Raw genomic sequence first — 16,442 nt, 5'->3', positions numbered from 1 at the left:
CTGTTTCTATACTAACTGTAAACAATTTGAATATCAGATTGCAATACAATGTGGTCCTTTAAGGCGAAACACTTCCTTAACCAAAGATGGGTATTAGCTAAACAATCAAGGTATCATATATCTGACCCCCTCTATATCCAATTTCATGTTTGGTGAGATAACCGACCAGGCCAGTAGCACTTTCTGTGGAAGCAGGTGATTCCGGTTGGGTTGCAAGTTGCAGTAGCTCTGCAAGGCCTGCTCAGAGTAACCGACTTTGTGTACATCTATTGTGGGCAGGATTACTCCACACCATTGCCTGCTCATGTGTCCGTAAGCCGCCTTTTGTCGCACAGGAGAGACAGCTTAAAACCGCTTGCGTGAGGACTTTTCTATTACCTCTGGTGCAGACTGCTGACACCAACACAACCTCCCATACCACCACTGTCTTAAACAAAACACTAGCTCAGGGAACTTAACCCCCTAAAATATTCCAGGCCTTACAGATCAACTGTTGATCTGAACATACAGTCCCTCCAGATACCATTCATCCATCATTACATCTCCATCTGCTGTATTAAGTTATTTAAGAAGGTTTCATTTTGAATGCACAATAAACATCTCTGACAGTCAGTTAAAACAGCATATGCTCATTACAATAATAATAAAAAAGGATTTTCCTACTCAGTGCTTTTGTGTTGTTTTACCATACGAATATTTAAACATTTTTAAATCAAGAACATCAAAAATATCTATCAGCGAGGAAAGAAAAATAATCTTAAGTTTATATTTCTGACCCCAATGGCAGATATTCTTTTCTTATTTTAAGCAAACGTTAACTTAATTTTGTTTTCAGAAAGCAAGACTTAATATCCTAAGTAATCAGGTAAATCTTGATTAAATCACTGTTAAAGTCATCTTTAGTTATTATAAAACCTCTAAGCATCCTTTAAAAAGGGGCGGTTTAAAAGGAAGCCCTTTTTTTTTTACTCCAGAAACTCAGGGCTGAAGAGAAGTGCTCAATGGAACCTTTACCTTCTTACATTAATGGTCCAACTAGAACCCAGACCTCAAACCATTAGTATGATCAGGAAATTGTTGCCTGGAATCACTGGATCCTTCCACCTAATGTGGTAGAACAAGAATTTGGTGAATAAAAAGTAATTTCTTAAATTCTGCGATGATTACTGAATAACTGATTAAATAAAGACGTTGTGGAATGGTGAACGTTTTCAATGTGTGAGCAAAACGTTAAAAAAACGAGTTTTGTTTTCACCCAGACTTTTAGCTTTAAAAACAGATGCAGTCCTGTCTAATGTAGTATCACTTCTCAAAAACGCAAAGTGCAGTTTCATTCTTGCAGGTCTGTTCAGCAGAAATGGAATTATAGCGACATCTTGTGGCAGCAGCACAATTGCTCTCTTTTCATAAGCAAGGACAAAATGTTCCGGAACCTCAGAAGAAGCCCATTTTTTTTTTAGGAATGCACAAACAAATGCTGTCCTGTCATCGATTTGATAAATCCATATTAAACAATATTTGTTTTAACAGTGTTCACGATAAATCTCAATATAAGAATTGAGGGTTAATTGTGAATGCGACAAAACGATATCTGCCAAAACCAGACAATATTAGCTGCTGCTAAAATTTAATAAACGCAAATATTGGATGATATATCGCGCACTGCTGAAAATTATCCCAAATTATGTACAAACATAGGGAAAAAACAAACAAACAAAGTGTTGTTTAGAGACAGTTTATAAGAAATATGTAGACAAAAACCTCACTGCTTTTAACAAACTGAAATTTATAGACCTGAAATGACAGGTCACAACATAGTTTTCATCTTTTACTTACACCTGCATTGATATTAAGAGTGCAAACACAAATTGGTCATCTATTGATAATGTTTTTTAAATCTGTTGATAAGTTACCCTTTTGTTCTGTACAGCGGTGAGCATATTTTTAATTACTTGTCTTTACATATATGGAAGAAACCAGTGCATGATTGCCTGTTACACGTCTATGTGTGATACAAAACAACAAATACTAACTGCCAACCTGAAAAATGATTTTGTCAAGCATTGTGTACAGACATGACTATGCACTTTGAACATGTTGGATTGACACATAAACCTATCTGAGGGTCAAAACTGCTGCTAAAACACTTAAAATGGGGGTTTGTAATAAATCAGTGCAAGGGTTTTGAATATGCCATTCTGATTTCAAATACAGCACTAGTGAAAACCAAATGTCTTGGCTGACATTGAGGAAGCATGTACCTTAAGAAAATGCTTCCTTCAAGGAAATCAGAGTTTAAACACAAAGGAATTAACAAACAATTAATTAAATAAAATGTACAGTTTGAATGAGAGGGAGAAGGCAGAATATGTTGAAATAGTCATTCATGTCCTTTTTCCATTACTACAAATTACAATGTCTACATTACATGATGCAATAACCCCACTGACACTGAGGAAAAGCCCAAGACTTAGAAGCCATTGAGTAAACTGACCATAACTGGTGTCCACAATACATCATTGAGAGCTCGTAATTGTCCATGCAGAACAGTAAAGTAAAGTGTGTATGCATTGTCGAGGGGCTAACGTTGCCATCAACACAACAGTAAAAATCATTCCTTGTGACTTTCTGCAGAAAGCAGTTTTTAAATGGCTACCAACTCAAACTTAGTCTCTCTTCATTTAAGTGTTAAATGAAAATTCTTGCTTTCTTCTGCATGACGGTTTCCTGTTCCTTCACTCAAGGTCTGGCATTTCTGAAATATTTGTAAATAAATTAAAAAAAGTTAATACATTTCATTTGAAAATTTTAACCAATAAATGCGCCATTAATGTATAAAGTTGTAGCAGCTAACCCTTTCTGAATAATGCAAAAAAAAGGTTACAGAGGACAGACAGATCATTTAAGAAAACTTACTTTCGTCATCACTATCCACAGACTCTTCCTGGAATTTGAAATAAAATCAGGTCAAACAGAGAACATTTCAGCAATGCCGCAATTATATATTTTTAGGTTATTATTAACTAACTAACTTACAATAAACCAGTAATTTAAAAATAATATTATGTCTTCAATAATTCTCTCACATCATCGGCACCGTCCACATCTGGTAGGTCATCTTCCCCTCCCATGTTGTTCATCATCTTTAAAATCAAACAAATCAAATGCAAATGAGTATGATTTTTTTCCCAATTATTATTTTCCCAGAAATTTTTGATTATTAATAGCAGTATACACTCACCGGCCACTTTATTAGGTACACCTGTCCAACTGCTCGTTAACACTTATATTCTAAGCAGCCAATCACATGGCGGCAACTCAGTGCATTTAGGCATGTAGACATGGTCAAGACAATCTCCTGCAGTTCAAACCGAGCATCAGTATGGGGAAGAAAGTTGATTTGAGTGACTTTGAACGTGGCATGATTGTTGGTGCCAGAAGGGCTGGTCTGAGTATTTCAGAAACTGCTAATCTACTGGGATTTTCACGAGCAACCATCTCTAGGGTTTACAGAGAATGGTCCGAAAAAGAAAAAACATCCAGTGAGCGGCAGTTCTGTGGGCGGAAATGCCTTGTTGATGCCAGAGGTCAGAGGAGAATGGCCAGACTGGTTCGAGCTGATAGAAGGGCAACAGTGACTGAAATAACCACTCGTTACAACCGAGGTATGCAGCAAAGCATTTGTGAAGCCACAACACGCACAACCTTGAGGCGGATGGGCTACAACAGCAGAAGACTCCACCGGGTACCACTCATCTCCACTACAAATAGGAAAAAGAGGCTACAATTTGCAAGAGCTCACCAAAATTGAACAGTTGAAGACTGGAAAAATGTTGCCTGGTCTGATGAGTCTCGATTTCTGTTGAGACATTCAGATGTTAGAGTCAGAATTTGGCGTAAACAGAATGAGAACATGGAACCATCATGCCTTGTTACCACTGTGCAGGCTGGTGGTGGTGGTGTAATGGTGTGGGGGATGTTTTCCTGGCACACTTTAGGCCCCTTAGTGCCAATTGGGCATCGTTTAAATGCCACGGCCTACCTGAGCATTGTTTCTGACCATGTCCATCCCTTTATGGCCACCATGTACCCATCCTCTGATGGCTACTTCCACCATGTCACAAAGCTCTAATCATTTCAAATTGGTTTCTTGAACATGACAATGAGTTCACTGTACTAAAATGGCCTCCACAGTCACCAGATCTCAACCCAATAGAGCATCTTTGGGATGTGGTGGAACGGGAGATTCGCATCATGGATGTGCAGCGGACAAATCTGCGGCAACTGTGTGATGCCATCATGTCAATATGGACCAAACTCCCTGAGGAATGCTTCCAGCACCTTGTTGAATCTATGCCACGAAGAATTGAGGCAGTTCTGAAGGCAAAAGGGGGTCCAACCCGTTACTAGCATGGGGTACCTAATAAAGTGGCCGGTGAGTGTATATGTAGACATGAACCTCTGAAAAGCGATCGAAACTGGACAATTCTTCATCCGAGTCATCCTCCCAGTCTTTCCAGTTATTGAAGTCAACACTGAGCCAATTGAGCTGCACAAAGAACCAAGAGAAACATCAATTACCACAAGGGATCTTATTGCTAAATAGAGTTACATTTTAATAGTTCAAACGGACCAAACACTGACCTTCGCCTTCTCTTTTGTTAACCTTGGCCAAGACTTGCCAGATTCTGCTTTTCTTAGACAGCAAAACACAGACCTGTCTGTGCGTTTGTGTTTAGAGTCCTGCAAAAGAATAATAAAGTTCTATGTATCTCTTAAACCATTGAGAACACCATGAGCCATGCAGATTGAGCTCTTACAACCTGAATTAGACCAGAAACCATCAGGTGGAGTAGCGTTGTCAAACGTACCGATACTACTGGTACCGGTCGGTACAAAAAAACAAAAAACCTTGACGGTCCCAGCATTTCTGAAGTACCAGGTATTTTTGGTACCCGCTGATAGACGCTGTCTTTTGTGTTTGTTTGAGGGCTTTTTTTTTTTTTTTTTTTTTTTTTTTTTTACAAGTATTGACCATTATAGCCAATCGCAATCATATCTGTTGAGTGTATGAACACAATGGCCTATCAGAGATGCTAGTCAGTAAGTTAGTCAGAATCGGCTTAACACCACTGAAAAAGCACTAGTGTTTTTTTTTTTTTTTGTTTAATGTGAGCCGTGTGCTCACGAATCCTTTCAACAAAGTGTGTAAACGAAGTAAATAAGAGATTCATTGAACAATTAAGACAGCTTTTTTTATTATTCACAAGAGTGCAGAATTCAGTAAGCTTGCACTTTGCAAGTTTAGTTTTTCATGCTGCCAAGTACACTGCAAAGTTTTTGGATCAACAACCGAATTTAAATGAGGAATTGAATCGGAAACTGTTATGATTGACAGTGATAAACAATGGACAAGACAAAATAGAACAACATTTTTTAAAGTATTTAATTCAACAGTTTTTGCTCTAGTATAAAAATTGGTATCGAGAACAGCAACATTTTACTGGTATTGGTACTACTGAACTGAACTACTGAAATGTTGGTACCGTGACAACCCCTAAGGTGGAGTACTTACATTTGGGTCAATGGACTCAAATAGTTCTACTTCATTATGGTGTTTCATGTTATCTGTTCCTCCAACACAACTAAAACAAAAAATATAGCATATTACAATTTAGAATTAACTACTATAGCACTATATTGTACTTTAAAACACCAAAGAGGCAAGCATTCAAATTTGCAGTGCAAATACTAAAACATTTTAACTGAGTATCATTATATTGCATAAAAAACATTAGATCATAATTATTTTTTGTAATAGCAATTTGAAAATGGATGTACCTGAAATCAAGCTTTGTTTTGTTAAATTTAACTTGGACATCTTTGCTGTCTTCTATACAGAATTCAATGAAGACGGCCTCTCGTCTGTCATACCACTTGGCAGTTGCCGGCTGCCTGTAAAACAAATGGAAAAAAAAACAATATATTTGAAAGAGCATGCAGAATTTAAAGTTATACAACACTTCAATATGGCATCGAAATAAAGCGATGTTGTTTAGTTCTAATGGGGAACATGGGGACCAGTTTTAATTGACTGGCAGGTTCATTGCATGGCCTCTTAATCTACCTTGGGCTTCACTACAGTAAAAACAATGAAAGAACCAAGCCCCTGAAAAAATATTTGTTTCTAATATTTTGTACTGCATTTTAACTGCATGAACTATAGCTAGAGATATATATGCCATGCAAATAAGTGTAATTTGACATATTGAGAGTTAAGAGTTAAATGGTGGATAATTTAATCATACCAATGAACAAGCTGGTGTTGAAGACACATAGATATTCTGGTCATGATTATTGAGTGTTGCAAACTTAGTCCAACCTGAATTTGCTGGTCTTACATAGTTTAAGATGGTCTCTGTGTCTTGTGGTGCTCAGCTGGTTTAGCTTGGAGGCTGGCTTATAACCTACATGCTCAGATGAAGTGACCCAACCCCATCCAACAAACCAGCCTGGGAGACCAAACTAAGACCTTTCAGCAGAGCAACTGGCTGCCCAGCTGAGCACCAGCTTGGAAGACTAGCTGATTTAAGTCCGTCTTAAACAGTTAAGACCAGCAAACCTTTTTTTCTAGCTGGGAACACCCTGCAAACCTTGATCTGCGTAAGGCTTAATCTGGGGCGTGGAAATTGCTAGAACATTCTACAGTCATGCAGATGAATGATTAAATTAAGAAGAATCAAGCAATAGCAAACTGAGCAGTAGCAATTCTCATGTTAGCTGTAAGTTACAATAACTTCAGGCCCTGACAATCTAGCTGCAAACCAGCTAGCTAAGCTCTTCTGTGCAAGCAATGTGCGCTGTTTCCACCACCGATTAAGGTTTTTCTATGCTATTTAAAACGTCTTTTCGAGAATAACCAGTATTCTCTTAAATGTCCATATTTAATAACTGCCGCATGTGAGAAAATCTGATGTTTAACGTTACCTGATAGAGGTTATGAACACATTTGCTAACTAGCTAATAAGTTCGTGCATCCTTATCACTGCCAGTCAAACTCACATGTCGATATCTTCTTTCAGTTTACACAAAAATCTGCGTTGACACTTTCGTCCTCTCGCCTGTGGTAGTGTTTTGAATTTATGCTGTCAGTTCAAAGCGCATGCATAAAGACGGAAGCTAGCTGTTTATGCGCCGCTCCGTCACCCTGCACAGGAATCGCGCGTGTCAGTCTACTCACTGGCGCGTAGTGACGTCACCACAACGTTTCTAGCGACTTCTGCTGCGCGCTCCGCGCCATGCGCGCACCCTGAGCAAATGCGTCTCCATAGTAACGCAGACCTCGCTCCGCCTCGACTGTACAAGATGTCACGATTATCCTGGACCATACTACAAACATAGACATAATGTTTATGCATACAAATCATACGAATAAATAATGTGATATATTGCCTAATATTAAAAATACAAACAATGATGATACTAGTATCTATCTATCTATCTATCTATCTATCTATCTATCTATCTATCTATCTATCTATCTATCTATCTATCTATCTATCTATCTATCTATCTATCTATCTATCTATCTATGTTAGTTATTTTACGTTTTAGTGTTTACTTTTGTATTATTTTATATTATTATTAAAGTACGTTATTGGCATGATGTTTTGCGTTGCATACAATATTGCCAAAGCTTCAATACACAAAAAGTGTCGGCAAACAAACAAATAAAGCAATGACAGTGATGTTAATAAAGTAATAATTGCAAATGATTAATAATTCAAAATACATATCCCGTGAATATATACAGGAGTTAATCAGAAAAAGCCCAAAGGTCAAACAATACAAGACGATTGATTATCTTTAAAGAGCTCCACACAGTGGTCACATCCTGTAATCGCTAATCCGGCTCAACCAACGACCACAAGAGTGACGAACTTCCTGCCTATATTACCGTGTATTCAGGGCATTTTCACTGTAATTACTGAAAGCGAACTATGTGATAACGAAATATGACATAGAGACGCCGAGTTAGAGTCGCGAAGGAGCTAAAGGCGAAACACTTTCGTCGTGACAGTCAACGATGTTCTTTGTATGCATGTTGTCTTCTTTTGACCAAGGACGGGGAATTGGGAAACCACAAAGAGACTGAGCTGGTCTGTTGATCAAGCGAAGTGTCATCTGAACTTGAATAGGATATCCCAAGCATAAATTCGCAAGAATTATCATAGTTTTTTTTTACGGCACGTTCAATGCAGCGGTCGTCTGTTGACTTCCTCGTCGAGTGGAAGCAGGCATTCTCTAGTTGCGGTAGGTTCCCTTTACATTCATCTCTTCCGGCAAAGTCACTACAGGAGGTGAATTCATTTATTACATGAGCACAATAGGCTTTGTCACTATGTTTTTTATTTATTTATTATTGTTTTTAATTTAGCAATACTTAGGTTTTAAGGCAACGTACTGCCATCATCATTTTCTTCGTGTGTCAGGTTGCTGGACAATCCGCTAAATATAAACAATGTCTTGATCTACTAACTTGTATATTTATTTTCTCTAAAACAGGGAAATAGGCCTGTTACTGCAAGTAACGAGAATTTATGGGATCACAAGGTAATTTAGTTTCAATAATGTAATCACTCTGCAAGCATCAAGTGACATTCATGAGCAGGTAGTGCAACACAGAATGATCCTTTGTTTATACAGTGAACACATTTCAGAGCAGCTGATGTGGTCCTGCACAGCTGCCTGTTGGTGTTGAATGAGCTGATAATACTCAGCACAGCCTATTCATGCAAGAAACTTCATTGTCTAGAATATTCCACCCTTCTGCTGCACAGCCACAAATAAATTGGATTGTGAAAGGGTAAATTATATTATAATGATTAAACCCTATAATATAATCCTTTTTTATAAAGGATTAAGCTCAGGGAGCTCGTAAGATCTGACTGAGAAGAATCTGCATGCTAGCCTGCAGCTCTTGTCAGGTGTGAAGTATTGTGAATTTATGCAGGGTTGACTCATTACACATGTATTATCCATCATATGTTTCTCCTGACAAGGAAGGAGCGAACCGGTAACAAGCACAAGCTAATATTTAACTTCATGATATGGCTGATATGGCCATATCATGGCCATATCATACCTACAGGGTGATATGGCTATGCCCCCATACCTACAGGGTGATATGGCTATGCCATCAGCCATATCACCCTGTAGCCCAAGACTGGTTGCCCATTGAAGCTAAGCAGGGCTGAGCCTGGTTAGTACCTGGATGGGAGACCTCCTGAGAAAACCAGGTTGCTGCTGGAAGAGGTGTTAGTGAGGCCAGTAGGGGGCGCTCACCCTGTGGTCTGTGTGGGTCCTAACGCCCCAGTATAGTGACGGGGACACTATACTGTCAAAGAGCACCGTCCTTCGGATGAGACGTTAAACCGAGGCCCTGACTCTCTGTGGTCATTAAAAATCCCATGGCACTTCTCGTAAAGAGTAGGGGTATTACCCCGGTGTCCTGGCCACATTCCACCCATTGGCCCCTGCCAATCATGGCCTCCTAATAATCCCCATCCACTGAATTGGCTCTATCACTCTCTCTCCTCTCCAACTATAGCTGGTGTGTGGTGAGCGCACTGGCGCCGTTGTACTGTGGCTGCCGTCGCATCATCCAAGTGGATGCTGCACACTGGTGCTGGTTGAGGAGAGAACCCCTGATATGATTGTAAAGCGCTTTGGGTGTACAGTAGTACATATGAAAGCGCTATATAAATGCCTCATTCATTCATTCAAGAATTGTAAAAAGGGTGAAAGGTTGAACATTACTGTAATTGGTTAGTTAACATGACAACAATCAGTTACAGCAGTATTTCATCTAAAACTGGTTTAATTAGCATTTAAATTGTATTTTTTTTTGTACAATTGTTATGCCATTCTTAAGACCTCATATAATTAATATGAAAGACTACATCAAATAATTTAAAAATAAATTTGTTTCTTTGTTTTTTAAAAAGCTAAAAATGCTTTTTAAAATTGTAAAAAAAAGAAACATGTATCTATGCGTATATAATATATAAAATGTATTTATCCAATTTAAAAATATATATTTTTTACTTTTTAACTATATATAGTTGATTTATTTTATTACCAATAATATTGGGGAAAAAATGTGAAGTACCTAATAGTACAGTATAGTGTAAATGTAGCATTATGAAACACAATAAAGCACTAAATAATTGCAAAATTTGTTAATGTTGGCCATTTGAACTACTCTTGCAAACTGATCTCTTTTCCTCCCAGTTTCATCTGATGAGATGAGCGTGCGCGCGGGGCAGGGCAGTGACGAGGTGCTGGTGTCACAGGCGGTGTGGGATTACCTTGCAGCCGCTGGACGGCCCTGGTTGGTCGACTTCGAGGACAAGCAGGGACTAAGCGCAGACATCATCCGACGCGGGGAGCGTGGCGGCTGCTGTGCCGTGCGGCTCTCCCCGGTGGAGGGCAGCAGCAGGGCCAGAACTGGGATGATGGATGGGCCGGTTTCTCCTGTTACACGGAAAGCTTTCATTGACTTATGCCGCTGTGCCCGGAAGGAGATGACCAAACAGGAGGCAGCTCCTAAGAGGAAACGTTCTCTGTTACCGTGTGTGGCGGCAGTGGAGCCCGACGGGGAAGGGAGCTTGTTGTCTCCGCCTCCCCCTCAACCACGGCGCTCGCAAAGGCAACAGCAGAAATACAGGAAAAACGCAGACATGGAGACCTGTGTAGTTTTACCCATGCAACATGAGGCAGTGGCAAGGACCGGGGCTGAATTAGCCATCGGTCATGAAGAAGAGAGCACCATTTGCTCTATCTGCATGGGCGAAATTGTGGAAAAGACAACTCTGGACAAATGTGGCCACGCGTTCTGTCGGTCCTGCTTAGAACAGGCGTTTCAAGTAAAGAAGGCATGTCCTGTGTGCAGGCTGGTGTATGGTCAACTTATCGGGAACCAGCCGGCCAATGGGAGCATGATGGTTGAAAGGGACCAAGACCTGGAGTTGCCTGGCCATGAAGGTTATGGCTGCATATGCATTATTTACAGTTTCCCTCCCGGTTTGCAAGCGGTAAGTACTGCTTACAGGCGGATTACAACAGCCAAGTGTTTTGCATTCAGATAACCGCAGACCAAATTTCATTATATAGCACATAAAAATTCCACACACAAACTGTAATCACACACTATTATGTTTTAAAATTCTTTCAGCAAGAGCACCCAAACCCTGGGGTGAGGTACCCAGGCACAGACCGGGTGGCATACCTGCCAGACAGCCCTGAGGGAAACCGTGTTCTCTGCATGCTGCGACGAGCATTTGAGCAGCGCCTGATCTTTACCATAGGCACCTCTATGACCACTGGCATGCATAACGTTATTACCTGGAATGATATCCACCACAAGACCTCCATATGGGGCGGACCACGATGGTATGCAATTTAATGGTTGCTTGCTAAATTATATCTGGGAAAATCAGTTATACCACAGGCATCTCTTCACTGGAATTGCCTTTTGACTTGAACATCATTTTTTTTATTTAAAGCTGTTAAAAATATGCAAAAATGCAAAATATATATTCAAAAATCCAAATATTAAATGACGCACTAAATTGTTAACTTTTTTGCTGTAGATTTATGAGGTTCTAATACATTCTGATGTACTAAACCTTTATGATCAGAGCGACTTGGGTAAAAAATGCCTGAAACCATGATCAGCTTTCATAGAAAAAAATAGAGGAAATGTTTTAGTGACACGTTTCATGTTGCCATATGTTTGTCTGATTAATTCTAATAAGCCAAACAGAGGCTTGAGGAGATGCCAGCTACATTTTCCATCCTATAGCACCTTTATATCGTGATCGTTCTAATATGAAATACATTTACAAGTTTTTTTTTTTTTTTCTGGCCAAGGACAGAGATGTTACTACATATTGTAAATATTGTATACCGGTACACAATATAACATTTTGCTACGTGTTGCATTTTAAACCTGGCCTATAATGATGCATATAATACCACATTCATTTAACAATTTATTTACATAATTTACAAAGCCATTAAAATAATAATAATGAAGGCTGTGCAGAGATACACTACTGTTAAAAAAATTGGGGTTGGTAAGATTTTTTTTTAAAGTTTTTTTTAAAGAAGTCTTTTTTTAAAGGCTACATTTATTTGTTCAAATGTACTGTTAAAACATGCAATATTATTACCGTTTCAAATAACTGTTTTGTATTTAAAGCTGCAGTCCGCAGTTTTTCCTCTTTGTCGCCATCTCTGTTCGAAATCTGCAATTGCAGTCATTCGCGGAATTATCAACTTTACGTGAGTTGTACTTCGACATCGCCTCGACACGGCACAGCGCGGATGAACACAATGTTTGAGGATAGTGTGCGGCTGTCAGTCACCGCACCGGTGTGGATACTGGCATTCAGAATCACAGATTATTCTTTTTGGAAGTATGACCAACATAATAATTTTCACCGGAAAAAGTAATCTGAACAAGCAAGTAACATCCTCTTTTGTTCTGGTTCTGACATTGCAGTAAATCGCGCTGATTAAATCTAAAAATCGCTTATCATATCACGCAAAACCGTGCAAATTATACTTAATTGTTCTCAAATTGTTAATGTTAACAACGTCAGCATTGCGTGACTACATGTAATGTCCTTCCGATATGTATCCTTGTTTTCGCATGGGTCCGGTTGCAGTCTCTTTTTTCATGTAGCCACTCCGAAGTTTGAACAAAGTCTTCTGCATTTTATTTTACAACGGGTGAGTCTCCAGTTGTCACTGGTGATTGTCGTTTGAACCTTTCTGGATCCGCCATCAAATTGATAAGTTTAATTATATCAAGTGCTGTGAGAAAAGGCTATAAATCTCCACCTCCAACATCCTCACACACGATATAGCCGACTAGCCGAGACTCCTTCTTTATGTGTACAGATGTGACGTAATGACCCAAAGACATGCTCGAATCTCCCGCGGAAATCCACCAGTACCACTGGAGTTAAAAACATTATTACAAGCTTACCGCTTTGAATCGAGCTAAGGCAAGCAGATGGTTTTGAACACTGGCCGTTTATGTATTTTTTCAAATATGTATTTTGGATCATTTTTAACCCCCAAAAAGCTACGGACTGCAGCTTTAAATATTTCAAAATGTTATTTATTCCTGTGAAGCCAAAGCTGATTTTTCAGCATTACTCCAGTCTTCAGTGTTACATGATCAAAATGACAGCATTTATTTGACATAGAAATATTTTGTAGCAATATAAATGCCTGTGCTGTCAATCGTCTTTCAATTGAATGTATTCTTGCTGAATAAAATTACTAAATACTTTTGAACGGTAGTGTAAACTTGTACATTGGATAATACATTAATTTAATACCTTTTAATATGGAACAATAGAGAAACATTTTAGCTTTCTAACTTCAGCTTTAATTTAATTTAACTTAATATTGATTTTCTTTTTTCCAGCTTTGGTTATCCAGATCCTACATACCTTGTGCGGGTGACAGAGGAACTACGCGAGAAAGGGATAACGGCTGATTGATTTGTTTCTAGCACTTGAGAAGTTTCAAAAGGATGGCAAACGTGTGCGCTTGACCAGTCTTTTCACAAACCCACTGTGTCGAAAACAAGCCACAGTCATCTGCTGCAGGACGCCGTTTTCACAATGTTTAATTTCAATCTTTAGCTTTGTTCTTTAGTTTACCTGAGTGAATACAGTATTTCTGTGGTACAAACCTGGGGTGCACTTTACTGAGACAGATTGTTCAATATTCTCAGCTGAGTTTCAGATACCCACTGGACTGCTAAAGTGTGAATGTGAAGGTGTACACGTTTCCATATCTGCAGTACAACCTTCCTTTTCCCTTTTTTTCAGGTTAGAATCACAAGGCTGCTAGCCTCCCTCTTCTAATTCTGTTTCTTCCATCTTAACTATGCTTAATAACCTTTTTAGTTTATGGTAACATCTGGGTGGAGACAAATGGCATAGTACAGTTGAATCGGTACAGCTGGGACAATCCCATACAACTTTTTTTTCTCTCTCTAGTAATCAGCACTAAGAGGCACTTTGCAATGTAGGTAATCTTTTTATTATGAGAATTTAAAGTGGATTCTGCCTGATCTTCCAGAGTGCAGGATCTAGAGAGGTTATTTGTGGGCCTTTCTAATAATAAGGTCTTATTAAAAGAGATGCAAGTCGATTTCAGTTTGTCCTAGCTTTCATCCTTTATAACTTCCATTATTGTTTTTTATTTAAAAAAGATGTGCATAAAAAGTAATATTTTTTGCTTTCTGCTCATTGGATTCAGTTTTCCCCAGTTTGTATTTTTATGCTGTTTACAGATTTTTGAGTTCATCCATTTTGGATGTTAAAACTTCTGTCACGTGTATATATAAAATGATGTCAAAATGAAAGGGCGTGTGAACCACTTAAACCAAACTAAAAGCATAATAGCTCAAAACTTTGCTGTTACCATTGTGTTTATGCCTCAGACTGAAAAGCCTAGCACTGATTTTATTGTGAAGAATCAGCAGAATCATCCAAACAAAGTTTGCTGAAGTAGAACATTTTTTAATAACACAGCAAATGACTCTCACAAAAACATGCAGGTCACATTTAACTCTAAAATCAAAAGAAAAAAAAAAGTGATATTTATATATTGCATTTAGCTTATTTTAGTGCCATTACGTTTTTGTTTGTTTTGTTATACCCATTATTCTCGATGTCTTTCTTTAATATAACACAGCATATTGTTATATTACAGTGAAACAGTAATACAATTATAATTTTTTTGTCACAAATTAAAGATTTTACTTTTACTTCAAAGAAATAAATTAAATATCTGAAATAATTACATTTGATCGCAAAAAAAGTCTGAAATTATTTTATACATTGTTTATAATAACTAACACAATGCAACACACACACAAATAATTGGCTTTATTTTCTTTCCAAATACCAAATGTAAATTAATTTTTTCTTTTGATTTTTGTGTGAGATATGACCCGGGTTCGTGAGATTCACCCAAATGGCGGTTGTCATTCATGAAGCAGTTTTTTTCAGATTTGTTTTGAATTTCTCTCATTGAAATGTTATTGTGCCTTCTGCTAAAGGTCACAGCCTGTTATTACTAAGTATACTATTACTCATTAGTATTGGTTAAACTGTGTTCTGATCAATATGAAGCATTAACTTTATAGCAGTCTTTCAGCTTTAAGCAAAATGCATCATACTTTAGAAACCAAGTCTCAGATAGTTTTGCGCAAACCAAAACATTTACTTTGTGTTAAGAAGGTTTTTGTGTTGTTGATTACGTTTTACAGTATCTTTAAACAGAAAACAGTATCAGATTTGAGTTTTTCTTTTATACCATATTCTCGTACTCCCACCTTTATGTTATTAAGGACCAATTCAATCAGGATTAGTAGGTCTTAAATGTTACTGTCATGCAAAATTCTATGCACTTCAAAATCAGATTTATAAAATAGACCTCTTCAGATGACTGATTGTTCAAATTAAATAATTTGCCTTTATAGTTGTGTTGATTTGTATTACATAATTGAATTGTATGCTACAAATAAAAATGTGCTTTACATTTTCATACTTGAATAAAGGGATTCTGTTCTGTTAGACAGTGTTCTGTTTTTTTTCTTTCCTTCCAGATTTAACTTCTCAATGCCTCGTGTGTTTATCTCTGTAAATGGCAAAATGACAGTGATTCACTGTTTTGTAAATATGACCTATCTTCTCAGGATATCCTGCCAGGAATTTAAGATGTCATGAATTATTTTCTGCTTAAGCTACCCTTAACATCACCTTTATCATGAGTAGCACATCTTGTGTCAGGCATGTACTACATATTAGATGTAGGCTACTACATATAATAAATGGATCAACTGTAATTTCAACATTATCCATAAAAGCTTTAGTATATTAAAGGTATGTTAAAGAATACCTTGGTATTAGTAATAACTGCATGCTTATAACTAAAAAAGGGTGAATTCAAGTTGATTGGGACACCATCAAGCTGAATTCATTCGATTTGTTGTGTCTGTCTGAAAAGGAAGTCATAATACTACATTTAAATTTATTCATTACAGTTTCCATTGCAATGGTTTGATACTTTCACAAACTGATACAATTTTTAAAGCCACAATAACAGGTTCCTTTTGTCACAACGTTGCATATTTATCACAAAAGGTTAAAGTATTTTAAACAATAGCTTTTTTTCCTGAGCAATAATGGTGGAATTGTTCAATAACCTTTTTGTAGCCTAGACTTTAAGGCATGTTACTATGGAAGCTTCTTTCCGCCACTGAATAAAAAAAATAATTGCGACTTTTTATCTCACAATTGAAATAAAGTAGCAATAAAACCACCTTAAAAACTTTTTACTACCTACCT

At 37.8% G+C, this 16,442-nt stretch overlaps 2 protein-coding genes across 3 annotated transcripts; one reads left to right on the top strand and one right to left on the bottom strand.

Moving 5' to 3' along the window:
- Positions 1-2,634: 2,634 nt before the first annotated feature.
- ptges3a (prostaglandin E synthase 3a (cytosolic)) lies at positions 2,635-7,269 on the bottom strand. The gene is made up of 8 exons (XM_056238703.1): positions 7,063-7,269; positions 5,842-5,955; positions 5,576-5,645; positions 4,645-4,743; positions 4,460-4,549; positions 3,087-3,143; positions 2,917-2,944; positions 2,635-2,755 (listed from the first exon to the last, which is right to left on the bottom strand). Coding segments are annotated over exons 1-8 (480 nt in total). The 5' UTR covers positions 7,065-7,269; the 3' UTR covers positions 2,635-2,735.
- Positions 7,270-7,827: 558 nt separating this feature from the next.
- Positions 7,828-14,603, top strand: dtx3 (deltex E3 ubiquitin ligase 3). 2 transcript variants are annotated; one of them, XM_056238695.1, is made up of 5 exons: positions 7,832-8,313; positions 8,566-8,613; positions 10,294-11,096; positions 11,237-11,454; positions 13,505-14,603. In XM_056238695.1, exons 2-5 carry the CDS (start codon positions 8,601-8,603, stop codon positions 13,578-13,580), a joined length of 1,110 nt encoding a protein of 369 aa, XP_056094670.1. In that variant the 5' UTR covers positions 7,832-8,313; positions 8,566-8,600; the 3' UTR covers positions 13,581-14,603. The 2 variants fall into 2 exon arrangements, with proteins under 2 accessions (XP_056094662.1, XP_056094670.1); XM_056238687.1 differs by lacking the exon at positions 8,566-8,613 and having other exon boundaries at positions 7,828-8,313.
- Positions 14,604-16,442: the final 1,839 nt, after the last annotated feature.

Source organism: Rhinichthys klamathensis, unplaced genomic scaffold (genome assembly GCF_029890125.1).
Source record: "Rhinichthys klamathensis goyatoka isolate OS25496 unplaced genomic scaffold, OSU_Roscu_1.1 h1tg000020l_1, whole genome shotgun sequence".
Taxonomy (NCBI): Eukaryota; Metazoa; Chordata; class Actinopteri; order Cypriniformes; family Leuciscidae; genus Rhinichthys; species Rhinichthys klamathensis.
The sequence above is the reverse complement of the archived record's forward strand: the minus strand, read 5'-3'. Positions and strand labels throughout refer to the sequence as shown.

What these genes read in the sequence shown, in the direction of transcription:
- ptges3a (XM_056238703.1), bottom strand. An exon ending in TTGAGTCCATTGACCCAAAT is followed by an intron (nt 4,744 to 5,575) that starts GTAAGTACTCCA and finishes ATTCTTTTGCAG; the next exon opens with GACTCTAAACACAAACGCAC. An exon ending in TGTGGATAGTGATGACGAAA is followed by an intron (nt 2,756 to 2,916) that starts GTAAGTTTTCTT and finishes CAAATATTTCAG; the next exon opens with AAATGCCAGACCTTGAGTGA.
- dtx3 (XM_056238687.1), top strand. Translation starts at nt 8,256, where the DNA reads ATGCAGCGGTCGTCTGTTGACTTCCTCGTCGAGTGGAAGCAGGCATTC. An exon ending in TCCCTCCCGGTTTGCAAGCG is followed by an intron (nt 11,097 to 11,236) that starts GTAAGTACTGCT and finishes AAATTCTTTCAG; the next exon opens with CAAGAGCACCCAAACCCTGG. An exon ending in ATATGGGGCGGACCACGATG is followed by an intron (nt 11,455 to 13,504) that starts GTATGCAATTTA and finishes TCTTTTTTCCAG; the next exon opens with CTTTGGTTATCCAGATCCTA.